This window comes from Oncorhynchus keta, chromosome 8, assembly GCF_023373465.1.
Source record: "Oncorhynchus keta strain PuntledgeMale-10-30-2019 chromosome 8, Oket_V2, whole genome shotgun sequence".
Taxonomy (NCBI): domain Eukaryota; kingdom Metazoa; phylum Chordata; class Actinopteri; order Salmoniformes; family Salmonidae; genus Oncorhynchus; species Oncorhynchus keta.
The window spans coordinates 14,205,322-14,223,267 of NC_068428.1; the positions used below are offsets into that span (position 1 = coordinate 14,205,322).

The 17,946-nt window shown below is 42.9% G+C and overlaps 1 protein-coding gene across 12 annotated transcripts in view; it reads right to left on the bottom strand.

The window, feature by feature from the left end:
* Nucleotides 1-77: 77 nt before the first annotated feature.
* The window catches only part of LOC118386835 (receptor-type tyrosine-protein phosphatase kappa), a 156,049-nt gene continuing 138,180 nt past the window's right edge, over nt 78-17,946 (bottom strand). For 3 of the 12 annotated variants that reach the window (XM_052523513.1, XM_052523512.1, XM_052523516.1), the window contains 19 exons: nt 15,159-15,188; nt 12,892-13,052; nt 12,473-12,508; nt 9,700-9,890; nt 8,210-8,297; nt 7,850-7,983; nt 7,698-7,715; nt 6,912-6,948; nt 6,670-6,767; nt 6,371-6,487; nt 6,014-6,168; nt 5,522-5,657; nt 5,210-5,359; nt 4,758-4,931; nt 2,923-3,054; nt 2,669-2,794; nt 2,370-2,533; nt 2,007-2,142; nt 78-1,368 (listed from right to left, as the gene is read on the bottom strand). In XM_052523513.1, the coding sequence (XP_052379473.1) occupies nt 1,315-1,368; nt 2,007-2,142; nt 2,370-2,533; nt 2,669-2,794; nt 2,923-3,054; nt 4,758-4,931; nt 5,210-5,359; nt 5,522-5,657; nt 6,014-6,168; nt 6,371-6,487; nt 6,670-6,767; nt 6,912-6,948; nt 7,698-7,715; nt 7,850-7,983; nt 8,210-8,297; nt 9,700-9,890; nt 12,473-12,508; nt 12,892-13,052; nt 15,159-15,188 (2,137 nt within the window). In that variant the 3' untranslated portion in view covers nt 78-1,314. The remainder of the gene's footprint in view (nt 1,369-2,006; nt 2,143-2,369; nt 2,534-2,668; nt 2,795-2,922; nt 3,055-4,757; nt 4,932-5,209; nt 5,360-5,521; nt 5,658-6,013; nt 6,169-6,370; nt 6,488-6,669; nt 6,768-6,911; nt 6,949-7,697; nt 7,716-7,849; nt 7,984-8,209; nt 8,298-9,699; nt 9,891-12,472; nt 12,509-12,891; nt 13,053-15,158; nt 15,189-17,946) is intronic. The other 9 variants (XM_052523514.1, XM_052523518.1, XM_052523517.1 and 6 more) reach the window with 8 other exon arrangements.

The following is a 17,946-nucleotide window of genomic DNA, read 5'->3' on the forward strand; positions in this document are numbered from 1 at the left end:
GCGTAGTTTCTGAACAGTAGTGTATGATACATATGACTAAACCAAACATATTCCCTTGTGATGACACTAATGATGTCTTACACAATGACATTTTATTCAAATATTTAAATGTTTTATTACAGCCAATAAGCCAACAGTTACAGACAAAAAAAAAATCATCATAATAATAATATATGAAACATGACTAAACTCCACACGATAATGACTTGTTTCCTTTTCTCCAGGAGGTCCACTCAGGTCCCACATCAGTATGGCTGCCCCAACACATGCCTCTGATGGGTTGGCTTACATCTTAGCAAGCTGTATCTAATACTGATTTATAATTCATTTGATTTCTCTTTTGTTTTTCCAAAATACCAATACAGGTTAGGAGATCATCAGGAAAAAAAATTAGAGCTCTTTCTTTCGTGGTTGTCACTTGCCCTTCTGATATTCTATCTGCATGGGTAGAATTCACAAGCATGTTTTACACAAATTAACCCACTGTAACATCACACAGAAGATAAGAAAACATTGAAAATAAAATACTACTACTGAAATTTACCTTAATACTTTAAAAAAATAAAAAAATAAAAAATAAAACGACATTAAATGTTTACAGTTTAAAGGCATAGGTAAACATGGAATGAAGATGATTGTTTTGAGCCTTCAAAAAAGGAATGTAAAATAAACGATCGATACAAACAATGTGCTTTATCCATATAGACATATTTACATAAGTCTTTGGCTTATGATTTAAGATTTGCTACAAAATAAAAACAAGATGAGTCAGCCATCAGTCCACGATACAAACATTACCAAGCCAATGTCACGTGTCAGCGCTTATAGAGCGCTGTATTTTCTCCTTTCACATTTGTGATCGACTTCTATACATAGATATATATTGTTCGTTGACAATAATGCTGCTAATATAAAAAATTAAAAGAAAAGAAAAAACGTTTTTATCATGCAACACCATGGCATTAGTCTTACCCTTTTTGTTTATTTTATTATTATTTTTTTTTACAATGGCTGCACGTAAAAAATAACTAAATCTGCGAAAGTCATTGAAGCAAATGTGGCCTAGTGGCCGACACTTGTCTCTCTGGCACTGAACACGGCGAAGTACAATGGAGACATTTACACACCACTCACATCATACTCCCAGTACAATTAGAAACATTAAAGAGTTCTCAACAACAACAAAAAAAATCCAAAAAACCATCTATAGCAGAGTCTGTATAGGCTTAGTCAACGATGCCCCCCTCCAAAGGATCTGGAGTGTTGGAATGGTTACCAAGTTCCCCGATGTTCTGTTTCCTCCCGTCTTCTTGGCTAAGATGTCTCGATGAACTCCAGAGCAAGGTCGTAGCAGAAACGATACTGCTCCTGTTCGGATGAAAACACATCCTGTGTGAACCGCTGTGGTGCTAAAACACGATAAACACAATGCTATAGTACAACCGTATAGGATGAACAATACACTAATAACATGGTGATAACAAGATGAATCACTACTGAATGGAGTATTCAATTCTTAACATAAAAATATGTTATTTCTAGCTATTCTCTGGCAGTGAATTGAGGAGCTAACAGGTAACTTTGACACAGGGCTGCAGACATAAGGCATCCTTTACATCTTCCTGGAAAGGATGTGGCGAGGTTTCTCTCATGTTTAATCCACAACAGTTTATTTCATCATCTCCACAGACTCTTTTGTTCATTTGTCCATGGTCCATAACATGGTCATTGTTCTATATTTATGTCAATATCACCTGGTTATAATTTGTTCCCAAACCATCTGCAAAACAAATCTAACATGAGTTGTTCCTATCTGTTCTCTAATGCCTTCATATTATTGGCCGGCTTCGTTCCAAATTTCTCCAGAAAATATCAGAAGTGAATATCACCAGAAATGAGAGGTGGCGTAGGCCTACGCTAATATACTGCACGATATGAGTCAGAGATGCGTCTGTTGGGGAATCTCAGATTGACTGAACTGGAGTCAGTTAGCTGGCCTGTCTTACCGGGCTGTCCACCATGTTGGGCTTGCTGTTCCTCAGGCTCTTGACGGCGTGGAACACGTCCACCACATTCTGCCTCTTGATCATCTCACACACGATGCTGATAGCACAGAACATGCCGCTGCGGCCACCTCCGTTCCTACAGCACAGGAACACAAGGGTGGTAACGGGAGGTTGGTTGGGTGACTAATGCTATTCTACACAACTGCTAAACTTGGCAAATACAAGAGGTGGGTGCAGATAGGAGAGAGATGATGGGATTTTTATTTGTATACATGTCGGAGGTGTGTGTGTGTGTATGTGTGGGTGGTAGTGGCGGTAGTGGTGGTGGAGGGTGTGTGTGTTTGTGTTTGTGTGTACACTCACAGGCAGTGGATGATGGTGCGTCCCTCTCCCTCCTCACACTCCTCCTGCCACTTGTCCACCTGCAGTATGAGCTTAAGGAAGGAGCGCTTGGACGCTGGCACTTCTCTGTGGGCGGCCCAGCCCAGGTACTGGAACTGCCTCACCATCAGGTAACCCTCTTGAGGCTGTGCGGAACACAGAAACATACATAATCAACGGCAGCCATTTTGGCTCCGACTCTGAACGTCATGACATCATAAGAATCAAACCATCAACCTCGATGGCAGCGACTAAAAAAAACAAGATAGTGGACCACTTACTCTGGTGAGGTTACATATTCTGAAGAGACGGCTGATGACGTCACAATCCATGGAGCAGGACATACATTCAACTTGGACAGGACCGTAGCGAAGCATCCCCTCTTCAGGCCAGTACTGAGGACAGCCCTGATTGACAACAACAACAACAACCTTAGCAATGACGTGTAACCTACCTTCGCTCAATGCACAATAATGCGATTTGGAATCAGGGTCCACGGCAGTGAACGCAGGAGGAGGAAGTGGTCAGGTATTACCTGCGCTAGGTCAATCTCATTGAGCATGACCAGGGACGTGCAGCCGTAGTCGTACACCAGCCTCCAGAAGTCTTTGACCGTGTTGGGCAGAGGGTGCTGGGTCACGATGAAGGCTGCTGGCTGTCTGTAGCTCTGCGGTGGAGGAAGTCAACAAGGAACCATGTAACATCTCACAGCACTGAGTCTGCAGACATTTACAGAGAACACATACTGAAGATATGATCCCTGTCAGAGTGAACAATGTGTGCATATATGAACATGCAAGGAATGTGGAGACATTTCTGATGTTTGAATGACAAGTGTTTTTTTTTTAAACCATGGCAATCCATGTGGTGGGCATGCTTCTAGCAATAGTAACATTAAATGAAGTTCTGCTGACATACGCCTTAATTAAGCCATGAAACAAATCCAGTATAGTTAGAAGCATTTGAATTATTCAGAAGTGAAAAGTTCAAAAATTACCTGGTATTCTTCTGACGGCTTGGTTAGAAAAAGTCCAGAAGTTTGTGAAGCGTACGAGGAAGTGATTTAACATTACCCTCCAAATGAAAAAGATCATAATCTAGCAAAGCTCTGCTTCTCTGTGCACATGAAATACCATCTCCCAGGATCTATGTCAATACTCCCAGGATCTATGTCAATACTCCCAGGATCTAGGTCATCTCCCAGGATCTATGTCAATACTCCCAGGATCTAAGGTCATCTCCCAGGATCTATGTCAATACTCCCAGGATCTAGGTCATCTCCCAGGATCTATGTCAATACTCCCAGGATCTAAGGTCATCTCCCAGGATCTATGTGTCAATACATAGTTTTATTATTTATTCACCCCGGTTTCTCTCATTCAGAGTATTTAGCAAGAGTCTCTTTTGAGAGTTCTGTTTCAGGGTCCATTGGAATTCTAGCAAGGACTGAGAAGAGGATTTGAATTCAACCTCTTTGTATAAAATACACTGTATTTTATACAAAGAGCAGGGTCATGTTTAGTACAGTCAACAACCACATTCTCTTTGCTATATGCAATATATTTCCCCCAAAAAAGGCTATAGCTACGTGTTGGCTTCTGACCCTTTTCTCAATTACGCAGCTATGACAAGATGACTCCCAGGAGATGGATTCACTTTCGGGCACAGATCCTGAGATCAACCTTAAAGAATCCTGATCCAAGAGGTGAAATAGTGAGGCAGTCTGTTGTATTATGTGGACACTGTAGTAGTAGTTACCAACTGGATTATTGGTAGAACTAATAATAAAATAACGTGGTTATACACTGCACCTGTTTCTCTTACCTCGCCCTTTTATCAAACGGGTCAAACTTTTTGTGGGACCTTTTTTTTTTTTTTTTGAAAACCCAAAATGTTTAAAAGCTTAAGTGTAATTTAGGACCACTTCAATAGCCATCTTGAAGAATAACGTCAACAAATGACATTGTTGAAAAGATAGATGACCAAAACTTTCTCCAAAAAAAATGCAATTAATTTGAGCAAATTATTTCATTTTCGTCGACATCCCCACTTGCTCTATGAGAAAATAAATGAAGGATTGCCCAAAAAGAACAGAAACTGTTGAGCACACGTTAAAAATACAATGAATATCAGTCCTTCTACATGTTCCAAAAGAGTACACAAAACAGAAGTATACACCTGGATTTGTCTCTAGCTTTCTGTCTCTACTACACATTCAGATAACATCCAGTGCACTTAGTAAAGCCGAGAGAGTGTGTATGTGTGCGTGTCTGTGTATTTGTGCGTGTTTGCATATGTGTTTGCGTGCGTACGTGCATGTGTATACTGTGTGTGTGTGTTTACGTGTGCACGAGGGGAGAGGACACTTACATCCATGAGGGCAGCGTTGATGTAGTTGCTGCTCTCCCCGTCGATGGTGATCAGGAAGGGCAGACAGCGGTCTGGAGGCAGCATGTCCATGAAGCGGTTCTTCTCGTGGTTCCTGGGCAGCAGGGCGATGCTGCAGTCCTCTGGCTGCGGCTGAGGGGTCACCGAGTTCAGGGTCTGCAAACAACACAAATAACATGAAAGCCCAAAAATGACAGGGAACATCGTTTCTTAGAAGACGTGGGATGTATCTCAAATGGCACCCTATTCCAAGTAGTGCACTCAAAGGGAATAGAGTGCCGTTTGAGATGCACCCATGATCTATTTCCATATTTTTATTGTTGTCTTTTAGTGGTGTACGACACACGATTAACGTCAGGCTATAAAAGACTGAGGATTGAAACACGGATCGTGCCACCATAAATATGAAAGGGCTCCAGAAAGGCTTCCAGTACCTGGAATTCGTCTTTGAGGTGTGAGGAGTTGCTCTGTGAGTCTATCCTGATCATGTCATAGTGAGCTGCTTTGTACTCGCAGGCGGGGATGGCCGTCTCGCCACACAGACAGGCCTCTAGGATGGCGTCATGGATAAAGATGTACTGCTCCTGTGGCCGGACCACAGACACACACTCAGCAAAGGGAAGGCACTGCGTCTCCAGACAGTCCATGCATACAGTAGCATGAAATGAACAGACGGACAGCAATGGCGAATGGTGTTAATGTTAATTGGCGAGGTGTGTGGCGGTGGGGGTGGATCTAGTAGTCACCTCAGTCTGTACCATGTTGATGCGTCTGGAGCGCAGGGCCTTCACGCAGTTGTAGATGTCCACCACGCCCTCCCTCTCCGCCATGTCCAGCATGATGTCGATGACGATGTAGCAGCCTGTGCGTCCGGCTCCGGCGCTGACCAAGGTGAGAGGGCAGCGAGAGGACAGGGAGGTGAGCACGGGGCTGCGTAGCACCGCTCTGCAACAGTCTACATATCCAGCCGTTGTGCAGTATACACAACAATGTGATACCTTGTGCACGAGATTACATTTACAAGTGTGTGCATCAAAATCCACAACAACCACATCCTGCCAAGGGGATATCTTAGCTAGCTTAGCAGTGGCTGACATTGAAGCATGCTAGATAGTTCAGGTGCACTCATTTCGTTGTCATATGACAGTGTCGCATGAGAGATCAAAGAAAAGTCCAATCGAATGCACCTGTTTTCTCAGGCGGTCTGGCGTGGAGGACGTGTCGTGTTAGGGGCTTACCTGCAGTGCACCACGATGGGCCCAGCACTGGGGGGGTTTGACATTTTGACCCGGCGGATGAAGGAGAGGAGGCCTGTAGCGTGGTAGGGCACTCCGTGGTCAGGCCAGCCGGTGAAATGAAACTGCTTCACCTCCCGCAGCTCGTTAAAGCCTCTCTGATGACAGAGAGCATACGGGTTATTAGGTAACAACTGGTCTGGGTTCAGTCTGACATCCACATTTGCAACGTGTGTTGATTTTAAGGGGCAATCTTGGATTCAAGCAATAACAAAGCGGTGAATCCCAGATTGCCCCTTTAGCTGTTACCAACCAAACTGTTGAATACAGAATTGAGGGGTGGATAAAGGACTGACTCACCCTCTCCAAGGTGAACGTTCTGACCACATATTCAGCAAGGGGCTCCACCTCCACAAATGTCACTTTGAAATCACCATAGACCTCAGCATCATCGGGCCAGTACTTGTAACACTTCACCTACAAGAACATAGGCATTTCATTCATTTAAAGAAACAGACGTCTTTAAATACTACACATACTTGCACAGAATAGGTGCCCAGGTATACAGTATGCCAGATCAATATCTGAAGACTGATCCGACATCTACATCGTCTGACAGCAATATGATATTATGGGGGTCTGGCAGCAATATGACCTACCCGTCCAACTTCCACTAGGTTGGTGACCATGACGATACAGGCAGACTGCTCTTGCCAGACCATCCTCCAGAAATCATAGACTGTCTCATGGACAGGCCCTGGAGAGGACAACACATATCAATCAATCTCTGAACTAAATACAACACAATCTGATCATCCTATATAAGATCAATTGCTCAATGCTGAAATAACAACATGAGCATCAGACCTTCTCTAGAGGTTAAGGCAGAACTTTGTCTTACCTTGGGTCGCAATGTAGTGACTTGGCCTCTGGTAACCCTGAAAATTGCAACAAACACAATATGTTAAGATCATTCGGTTAAGACTTTCATTTCGGTGTTGCAACAACAGCAGACTACTACACAGCACACCGTGCCTCGACCCCAGCTTGGTGTGCATGTGATATATCTTCACGGGAGTCAATGGCTTTATGCACTAATATGCACAGAGCTGTTCTCGTGCATGAATTCATTCACTGAAATACACTTTCAATAAGAGCACGTTTCCTACTTGTGCTTTGAGTATCTGCCAACTAAACGGACATTTATTCTCTGTGAAGCTCAACTCGTGTGTTTTAATTGGCAAGAATTTCACATTAGCGATTAGTTCGTAGAAATAATACATTATTGTAGTTGGCTACTTATAAGCGAGTTGCTTCATAGAGTCAGCAGGCTTAACACCTTAAAGGATCCCCATCAGATTGGATCTGGCTGCGGCACAGGCACAGGTGGGGAGGCAACAAAGGAAAACAAATGGTGGCCACCATCTTGTAAATATTCCTATGGAGAACAGTCGCACACGGATCAGGGATGTACACGTCGGGCATGAGGACATGTGAAATGGGAGAAGCGGATGAACAACAGCATGGTAGGATCAAATCAAAAAGGAGGGGGGAGGGGGGACAAAAGGAGGTCTAACATCTCGTACAGCTGCCATGCAGATGTTATTAGAGGTAACCAGAGGTGAACAAGGGAGGAGGGAGAGTGGGAAACATGAGGTGTGGTGAGGTCCCCTACAGTGATACTTACATCCCTGTACAGCCATATCTACAGCCCAAATCATAGGCAAGAGTGAAAGAAAGCACAACAATGTCAGTGAGTACAAGCACTTTGACTGAAGGAGGGAAATAAGAGCTGTATTCATATTGTTGACAAAGACATGCATAGAAGGCCTCACATACGAGAGAAGGACGGTCGTGTCGCACACGTTCGCCAATGGAGGAGGCTGCGCCACTTACGTCAATGTAGTTGGCGTTGATGTAGTCAGAGGAAGGGTCGTCTTCCATTGGTTGCAGGATCACTCTAGAATGATCGTCTGCAACACACCATGGGTTTGTAGGCTGACTAGTTGCATTTCATTAACAGGAAGTCAAATCAAAACGATTCTTCTATGTTTCCTGGGAATTAAAAGACTGCTAGGTACATGATAACCGATGTTGCGGTTAGCCATATCTAAACGAGCTCATTCCTAAAAAAAACGCTAAGGCAAAAGGAGGAGTCAACATCTAGCAACTTTATTAGAAGTTAAATACAAGACTTACATGCAATGATGTTTCCATAGCGGTTCTTGGTTCTGTTAGTGTCTTTCTTTGCCACGTCCCAGGAAGCGGACTGGCCTTCAAAAAAACTCTGCATACCAAACAGAATGGAACAGAGTGAGTGAGGCTGATAAGAAAAACACATTTCGCAACATTTACTGTCTAGACTAGACTGCGGTTTCTATGGACTTCTCGATTGTACCGTATGTCAAGGACCATCACTTCAAAGCGTCAATGTCTGGCCTGGTGCATCGCAGAGAACAATTGAGATACAAGGTAACCATATTTCCTGACGTGGCCAATTTGAAAAGTGTAATTACTTCAATTGTCCATAGAATAGGCATTGCAGCATGTGTTTCGATGCTTAAAACCTTATAGTTTGGTCTTCACCACAAGAGATCATTATTACAATATTACAATAGGAACTGGACATCACATTGAAACCTCCTAGAGCTGCATATACATACATTCAGTCGAATGAACAACAGCATAGTTGTGAAATAATCTATGGGGAGATGACTGTCGGAGCTGAGCCATACTCACACAAGGCAATTTTTACTTTGCCTGTAGCATTTTTTGTTTCATTGAACTTTCAAAGGCTGCAGAGCAAGTAACTGAACGCCTTTAAACCCCTGCTGCAGTGCAAACCTCTCCCTGACAGACAGACTCCTCGCTGACAGGAAACTCTCTCTCTGCAGGGCTGTGGTTGCCTCATCAAGTCAACACAGTGAGCAACACAGAGCCTCAACAGGATGTAACATTTACTGGGTATTTTGCTTGTTCTCCACTGTTGGGTTATTTTCTCTTTGAAGAACCTCCCAAAAAATGGAGTTAAATGCTTGATTTGAAGCCAATTGTATTTGAATGAACTCGAAGGTGGGTTGACTGTTTGAATAGTGAGGGCTGATGACCTCATACACTTAGCTAATATGCGTGCGAGCTGTCGCTTCATTTTAAAAGCTACTTGCCCCATTAGGGCCATCGTAAATATGCTATTTTATACATATAGACCAGAGTCTTAGGGCCTGTGTTGTCTGTGTTATGCCTCCATGGCCTATATATTGCCTCACCTCCCTTATTTACATTTACATTTAAGTAATTTAGCAGACGCTCTTATCTTACCTCATTTGCACACACTGTATATAGATTTTTTTCAACTGTATTATTGACTGTATGTTTGTTTATTCCATGTGTAACTCAGCGTTGTTGTATATGTCGAACTGCTTATCTTTATCTTGGCCCGGTCGCAGTTGTAAATGAGAACTTGCTCTCAACTAGTCTACCTGGTTAAATAAAGGTGACATTATTATTTATATATTTTTTAAATATTTGTTTTTTTTTTATGACTGTACTGTCAACGAGAGTCTTAGGGCCTGTTTTACGGATGTACTGTAGACTAGAGTCTTAGGGCCTGTTTTACGGATGTACTGTAGACTAGAGTCTTAGGGCCTGTTTTACGGATGTACTGTAGACTAGAGTCTTTGGGGTCTGACCTCATATTCCTCCTTGAAGCCGTAGCTGTCGGAGGTCTTCATCAGGTTTATGTGTTGGAGCAGGTCAGCCACCCTGATGGCTGGGTGCAGCTGACCGGTCTGGTAGGGCGACTCTGTCCCCTCACAGTGGTACCGAGGCACGTCCAGCAGCCGGCTGGACTCTGCAGCAGCAGCCGCAGTGTGGTTCTCATCTGTCCAAGGAAATCACATGCTGGTGAGGATTACACAGGCTGGTGAAGGATCATCATCACCATCACTCACAGAAGACATAGCTGGCCTTAGCCACGTTAAACTAAACTCCACGGTGTACTTCACATCAATGGCACATTGTCTCATGTAATTGCATGCTGAAATCCGTCATTTTTGAATTTGTTTACAAATAAAAAAAGGTAATTTTATGTGACGTTGGAGCTCCAGTCCGTACACTCTCATCCCCACTCAACTCTGTTGATGTGAAGAACATGGTGGAGCGGAGTTGTCCTTGGCTAATCTGGCCTGGGGTCAAATCACGATTAATACCCTATTATAACCAAACTGGGTTACTTTCTCTTAAAGAATTACGTTTACAAAACTTCGTTTTTCTTGCAAAAAAAAGAACATGGCTCCTGCCTTCACAAAGCAGCTAAGCTCTGAGGAGGATGTAAGTCACAAGGCACCTGGCAGTAACGGACATGTTGTGTCAGCTTGGTGAGTGGGCAAGACAGGGCTTGATAAAGCTGAGGAGTGGTGCCTGTCTTTCCCAGCAGACGGACAGGCAAACGCAGGGGCCTCTCAGTTACGACAGTGTGAGGGCAGGAGCCTCTCAGGGGAGAGACACTGAGCTCACAGGACTGACAGGCACCATATGCACCGTTTAATGTCTTATCTGAGCCGTGTCAACCCCTGAGAAACATAGCCATTTCGCCTGTGGAGATGTGTGTGTGTCTGCGTGTGTGTGTCTGCGTGTGTGAGTGTGGTTGTGTGTATGTGTGTATGTGTGTGTGTGTGGGGGGGCTACTGAGTCCTAGGTTATCTGCAGCCAGGATTTTCACCCCTCTAAAGCCCAGACTGACCTGCTGGCAATCACATTACCTACTGAGCGGTGAGCTCCATATCTTTTCTGCTTGGCTAGCCCCTGAGCTACTGCTAGCCTCTATATCAGGTTAAGGGGAATGTTGAGTTACAGTTTTAAGAACCCTGCACAATTTACTGTCAGCGGAGGGGAAGCTGGCTACTGCTACTGACACCCACACTCTGCACACACTTTTAATGGCTCAATCAACGACATGACTGCATTGAGATCCAGTATTTGTGATCTGGTAATCAATTTCTTTTCATTAGCCACTTTGGGACACTTTAGAATTTCCAAACACACTTACCGGTAATTGGCACTTCACAATTAGGGCAGCAAGAAAGGAAAACAACATGAGCTTTTCACTAGATCAACAGTAAGCACACAGAGGTTGTAGTACATATATAATATGATGAAGTGACATGACTTCAAGCACAATACTGGAAGATGAGGGTGATGGAGGTGATCACCTAACAATGACGAGGGATTCACAGTTGACTGACAACTGACCCAAGGAACTACTTCACCACAAGTACACAACACTGACTTTCTTACACATCTGCACACGGCTTTCTACAAAGCTATGGGGAGACTGACAGACACACTAATGCAGTGGGTGGGATCTAAGAGGAGTGACACTAAGCTGGCGAGAGAACTGCTGCACTCTAGTGTAGAGACTATCTAAGCTGACATTTCTACTCATTTGCAAATTTGTACTACTTAATTCGGCCCTAACATACTAGACTGAGTCATGGCTTGAACTGCACCCGTCACTTCCTATTACCAAGCCCAGCGAGAACACAGAGCTAAAATAACACATTTTCACAGCAATACTGTGGCCTGAGGGGGCATTTTAATTCCCCATCAAACTTAGGTTTTCAGTGAGCCGTAAAAGACCCTCCGCGGTGGCTTGCTTGTTCTGTCAGTGTGGACTACACTGCTCGTGTCGAGTGTCTAACACTCTCCATCCTGATGTCACGAGTGAACGCTGAACTCCATTACATAGAAACTGTCAGATGTTTTTTTTTTTTAAACTCTACACAGACAAGTCCCAGAGGGGCTGAGGGTGATTTAAAATGGCACCCACACACTAAGCCTGCACGACTTACACACAGTGACAGGATGACTGGTTTCATTCTATAAAAGTGTCATGTCATGCAGGACATTGATCTTCAGGTAAGGACTCAGGTGAATGTAGCCATTGTGTATCTTCACTTGTGTTTAAATTAGTTTTCCCTCCTCATCTCCTAAACCAACGCCCTGAGCAGGATTTGGAGCGTGCAGACAGTTGTAATGCATACAGGAGTGAGTGTGAGTCTCTGAATGTGGTTTGGATCTTTAGCTCCATTCTAACGGCTCATAGGTGGGTCCTAAACGCTGGAGGATTGTTCATCGGTTCACTGGAGGACAGCCATGTCTCCACTCTACCATGGCTGAGGGCCAAGTTTGTTTTACAGCAGCCAGGGGAAATCCAAAATCTGGAAACAATTCTTATTTTATTCCCCTTACTGGATAAGTGAATGTGGAGCCTAGTCATTCTGACTGTGGTACTGTATATTTTCAGGGCTAGAGTGAGTTGTACGTGACTAACCAGACTCAACACAGAGACAATCATTGGACGGCTACAGGTTTACAATGGACGACTACGGGACTGTGACAACGACATGCATGAGGAACACAACAAGCCATGGCAAGGCAGATTATATAGCACCGGGGCCTCACCTAACACTGCCGTTGGCACAAGTGGATCATTAGGCACTGTAGGGAAAAAAGTGTATGAAATACATTCCAGAAGCTGCAATCACACAACTGAATTATACAATTCCAAGGGCAAGATGAACAGAGCATAAGATTAGAAGAAATTCTACCAAAATATCCTGTGCCAACAGTTCAAATCATTAAAGGCATTCATTCATATCTTGGGATGTTCCTATTATGCATTTTAAAGTAAAAATATGTAAGGTTAAATGGCAACTTAACACCTCCCTTCAGAGCCCGTCTCATGGACCCTTCTTGGTGTTAGGGTCTTTCCCATCGTAAGGCATTAGATTATCTAACTGTCAGGAGCCTTTCTCACATGTGCCATGTATCCGTGGAGGGTGGTGTTCCCTAGGGAACTGTCTTAGGACCATTATGCTTACATCTGTTGCTGAAGTTGTGGGAGTCCATAAAGGTGACGGCCATGGGATCCTCAGCATGGAGCGTGCTCTGATCAGCATAACTGCGGTCCATGGCGTTCACCATGTGGGTCATCTCCTGCCGAGTGTTCCCGATGGCGTCTTTGCGCTTCTTGGCCAGTTTCCTGAAGGATCGGACGAGCAGGTTAAAATATCACAAAAACACATTGCCATCGATTATTCATACACAACAGGAAAGACTAAAGGGACAGAGATGAAAGAGAAAAGCCCATCTCCATGACAACAGACCATTGGTTTGGCTTCCACATACGGCCTTTTTAAAAAAAAATTGTTCATCCGATAATAGGTGCAAACCTCACAAATACTCTATTATTAGGGTCAAGTATCTTTCAGTACACTGTAGGAAACATATAGGGGAAACCCAAAAGGAATCAAAATCATGCAGGAGTAACTTCTGCTTCGAGGGGGACAGGTAGATGCTTCATGCTAAGGTGAGAGGTTGCTGCATGTCATCCCCAGTCTGGGCTCTGACATACACATTCTGAGAAATGGGGACTCCCTGATTGGTTGATGATCTATTGATCATTTCACCTGGACAGGAGTTGATTGGGTTAATACAGTATATTAGCAAGATTAAAATGCCAAATCGGTTGATATATGCCAAATCGATTGTGTACGGACTTACTCATTGGCCCGACTGAGAAAAGCTGATCGAACGCCTACAAGACTGGGAGGTTTCCATTTTAAGGGCAATTACGAGTTTCACTACATTTGAATTGTAAAAAGGAGCACTGCGATGAAAACACAGACCCACTCTGTTCTAATCCTAGTTCCTTATTCCACTTTGCGAGCACCCTGAAGAAAGGTGTTGCAGTATAAATTGTCCTCTGATTGGAGTTCAGATTGCAGTTAGATGAAAGCACTGAGACAGGGTTTTAAGGAGCCACTCTAGTGAAATTGAAGGGAGGACTCTTTGTACTAGAGAAGAGACAGATGGGACAGCAGGAGAAAGAGACCAAATACTATAATTTCATACTGTTCTAGTAAAATGACAATTACAGACAGAATATACTAATTTCTGCCCATCATAAATTGGAAGTGAATCGAAAATAGGCATGCACAGCATGGGGTCAATTATATCAAGAGCCATGAGAAAATTATCCGGCTTCCATTTTGAGCCTTTTAATTACCTTTGATAGAGGCAAACTGTAGGATACCTCACTTTCTCGTCGGGAAAAACTGATTTAACATTTGAGGTAATTATTGGTAACTTTCTGTTTTTCAATTATTCCAAACTTAACAGGATATAATTGTCAAAATGTCTCCCAGCGCTAACAAATTTGGTGTCCTAAAAATCGCTTGAAGGGCCTATCCGAAACCAGCAAAAAGTGTTCTCTGTGAAAATCGCTTTCATTTTCATGGAGAGAAAAAAATCATTAATAAAAACAGATTTTTTTTATCCTGTGTCGGGAGGAATCATCTCTGAAATGCTGAAAAGGCTCATTCACCTGAATTCACTTGAGGTTGGGTGTCACTTCTTGGCGTGAAATGAAAAATGATTGTGAGAAATACAAAAATGAGAGGAGTTGGAAGGTAAATGCAAGGCCTGTGTAGCTTAAACACACTCTCACAGAGGTGAGGGTAAAATGGCAAGCATGTCGAATGGTAGACCATGTGAGCGCATCGGGCAGATCAGGGAGTTTCTCTCCCTCGTTGCAGCCCTTGTGGAAAGCACCGCAGCATGAAGATGGCTGTCTACGGTCTACTGTACAACAGGAGAAGAACCCACACCAACCCAAAGAGGAAACCCTCTGCCACCAACAATCAGAGCAACCAATTGGAAAGGGCTTATGAGATATAGATGACATTCAACACGAGCAGTGTGCATGTGTAGAGGCACACAGGTTACCCCATATATCCTTTCAATGGACAAAAGGAGGTCCAGGAGATGAAGAAGATGAATGAAATACATGAGTTATTGACATACAACCACATGCACTCAGATTGAACACAGGACACAAAGTGCAGCATTCTTTTTTCAAATAACACCGCTTTTGGGTCATGACGACTTTGGTTTGGAGAGCGTTTCGAAAGCACGTTGGAGCTGGTCAATGGCAATGGGAATTGGATCTGAGCGATATGCGTTTTCACTTGAAAAAAGGATACTGCATCTTTAAAACACTACATAACTAACCAAGGACATGTGCAGTCATTGTGTTTTTTGGGGGTTTGTTTGTTTCTGTTTTGTTGCTGCTTGTCTGTTTACTTACAGGTAATATGAGTAAGAATAGTAGCTCCTCCTGGCACGCAAATCAGAGACAGCAGGATAAAGAAATATTGGTGAATGCAAAGTGGGAATCAGTCGGATCAACAAAAGCAGAAAATAAAAGTACAAAACAACATTTTATCTCTATGAATTAACTTCCTTGATGTTAGAATTTCATTTTTTACATGCATTCCTTCAAATTGAGCTCCATGCAGTTTTATGTTCCAGTGTAATTGAAGATAGGGTGCAAGAAAATGATTTTCGTTACAAACATGTTAACAGTTCATCTTTTTGGTTCTGGTTGAATTTTGGGTGTAGTCATTACTGTCATGCATTTAAATACGGTCTCATTCACTTGGACAGTCAGACCGTCTTAAGACTGACTGTTTGGTGTTATGGACTCATCGTTAGATTTTAGGCTACAGTGTTACATATGAAAAGGTAATGTCTTGATCACCGTGATGGAGATACACAGCGGGGGAAACAAATTGCAGCAAACTAAAGAACAAGCTGCTTGCTACCTGGAAAACAAGCAACGTTGTGGACCACCATTTTAAAGATGCAGTATCTTCTTTAAGTTGATTTCAGTAAGGGAACCACATTTTCATTATTGTATTAGATCAATGAATTGTGTCTTGCCCATAAGTGTTCATCTCCCCAGCAACTAGTGTTTGTAATGGAATCATCAAATATCAATTCACAACTTCCCTTCACACATGGCATGACCATTCAAGAAATACAACATGAAAACAAAAGAAGCATACAAATCTTGCCACAGCATTTAAGTTTTGGCTCTAACCTTGATTGTTTCTGCGCAAAGCAATTACAAGATTCCAATATCCACTTCATTAACTTCTATTGCTTTGTATATCATTGAGTTCTACTCTACTGGTCACCTGATTTTGGAAGAAAAAATAATCAAGCCATTGCAACTAACAAGAGGAAGAGAGATTCAGACATACAGGCTCACTGGGTGTGAGAAAAAGACACCTTTCTTATATCTGACGGACTGAGAGGATGTCAGCACCAACAGCAACTACACTGAACAAAAATATAAACGCATCATGCAACAATTTCAAATATTTGACTGAGTTGGTTCATAAAAAGAAATCAGCCAATTGATTGAAATTAATTTGGCACTAATCTATGATTTTGTATCTGTTGGTCACACAAAGCTTTATTTTATTTTTTTAAAGTAGGGAGGTGGATCAGAAAACCAGTCAGTATCTGGTGACCACCATTTGCCTCATGCAGCGTGACACATCACCTTCGTATAGAGTTGATCATGCTGTTGATTGTGGCCTGTGGAATATTGCCCCATTCTTCAATCGCTGTTCGAAGTTGCTGGATATTGGCAGGAACTGGAACAACGCTGTCGCACATGTCGATTCGGAGCATCCCAAACATGCTCGATGGGTGACATATCTGGTGAGTATGCAGGCCATGGAAATGGAAAAACTGGGACATTTTCAATTTCCAGAAATTGTGTACAGATCCTTGCAACATGGGGCCATGTATTTTCATGCTGAAGGCACTGTGTTCACAACATTGACGTCAGCAAACGGTTCGCCCACACGACGCCATACATATGGGTCTGCGTTTGTGAGGCCGCTTGGAAGTACTGACAAATTCTCTAAAACAATGTTGGAGGCAGCTTCGAGCGCTCCTGCAGTCAGTATGCCAATTGCACTCTCCTTCAAAACTTGCAACGTCTGTGGAATTGTGTTGTGTGACAAAACTGCACATTTTATTAGTGGCCTTTTGTCCCCAGCACAAGGTGCACCTGTGTAATGATCATGCTGTTTAATCAGCTTCTTGATATGCCACACCTGTCAGGTGGATGGATTATCTTGGCAAAGGAAGGATGTAAACAACAGGGATGTAAACAAATTTGTGCACAAAATTTGAGAGAAATAAGCTATTTGCACGTATGGAAACTTTCTGGAATTCATCTCATGAAACAAACACTTTACATGTTGCATTTTATTTTTGTTCAGTGTACATTCAAGACATCCACAACAGGTTAAGCTAACTAGTTCCAAAACAAATGCATTTCTCTCTTTATATTGATTTTCACAGGAGTTCTTTACTTTGGGGACAAAGGGACATTAGTCATACTTCAGAATTCAATTACCATCAGTACTTTTAATCCATTCCAATGGGATTAGGAGCTTATGGCTCATTAGCACTCAATGTACCCCCCTTGCTCTAAACACCAGGCCTTTTTAAGGCTGAAATTACAAACCAGGAAGCCATCCAAAAACTGAAAAGTAGGCGCTGCAATTAATGCCAATGACTTATATGAAAACTATTCAATGAAATGAACCCCTTCCCATCTCTCTGAAAAAGATTATAAACCACAGGGAATAGATTAGCGAGATCTATTACAAAAACATTGAACGACTATGCAACCACAACAAAAGTACACCAACACCAAACCAACACAATCCAATTGTTTGTAATACGGAACAAGGACATTTGTATATGCCAGACTTACTGTAGCATAATTCAAAAGTCACTCTTGACCCAGAAGAGCAATGACGAAGTCACTTTCTTTCAATATCAAAGAAAATGAAACGTTGTTATTGTCACTCAACTCACGACCAAGGAGGGGGAAAAAAAGACTCTGGTCGTGACCTTCTCTTATCTCCACGAAGTAAGCCTGGACCAGCTTCACTAAATCTTAAACACCCAGTGAAGAAAATGGAGGAGAAAAAGAGGGAGAAGGACGGGAAAGGGGGAATAAATAAGGAAGCTAAAGGAATAACCTGTGCACGAGGGTGTGGCAGAAT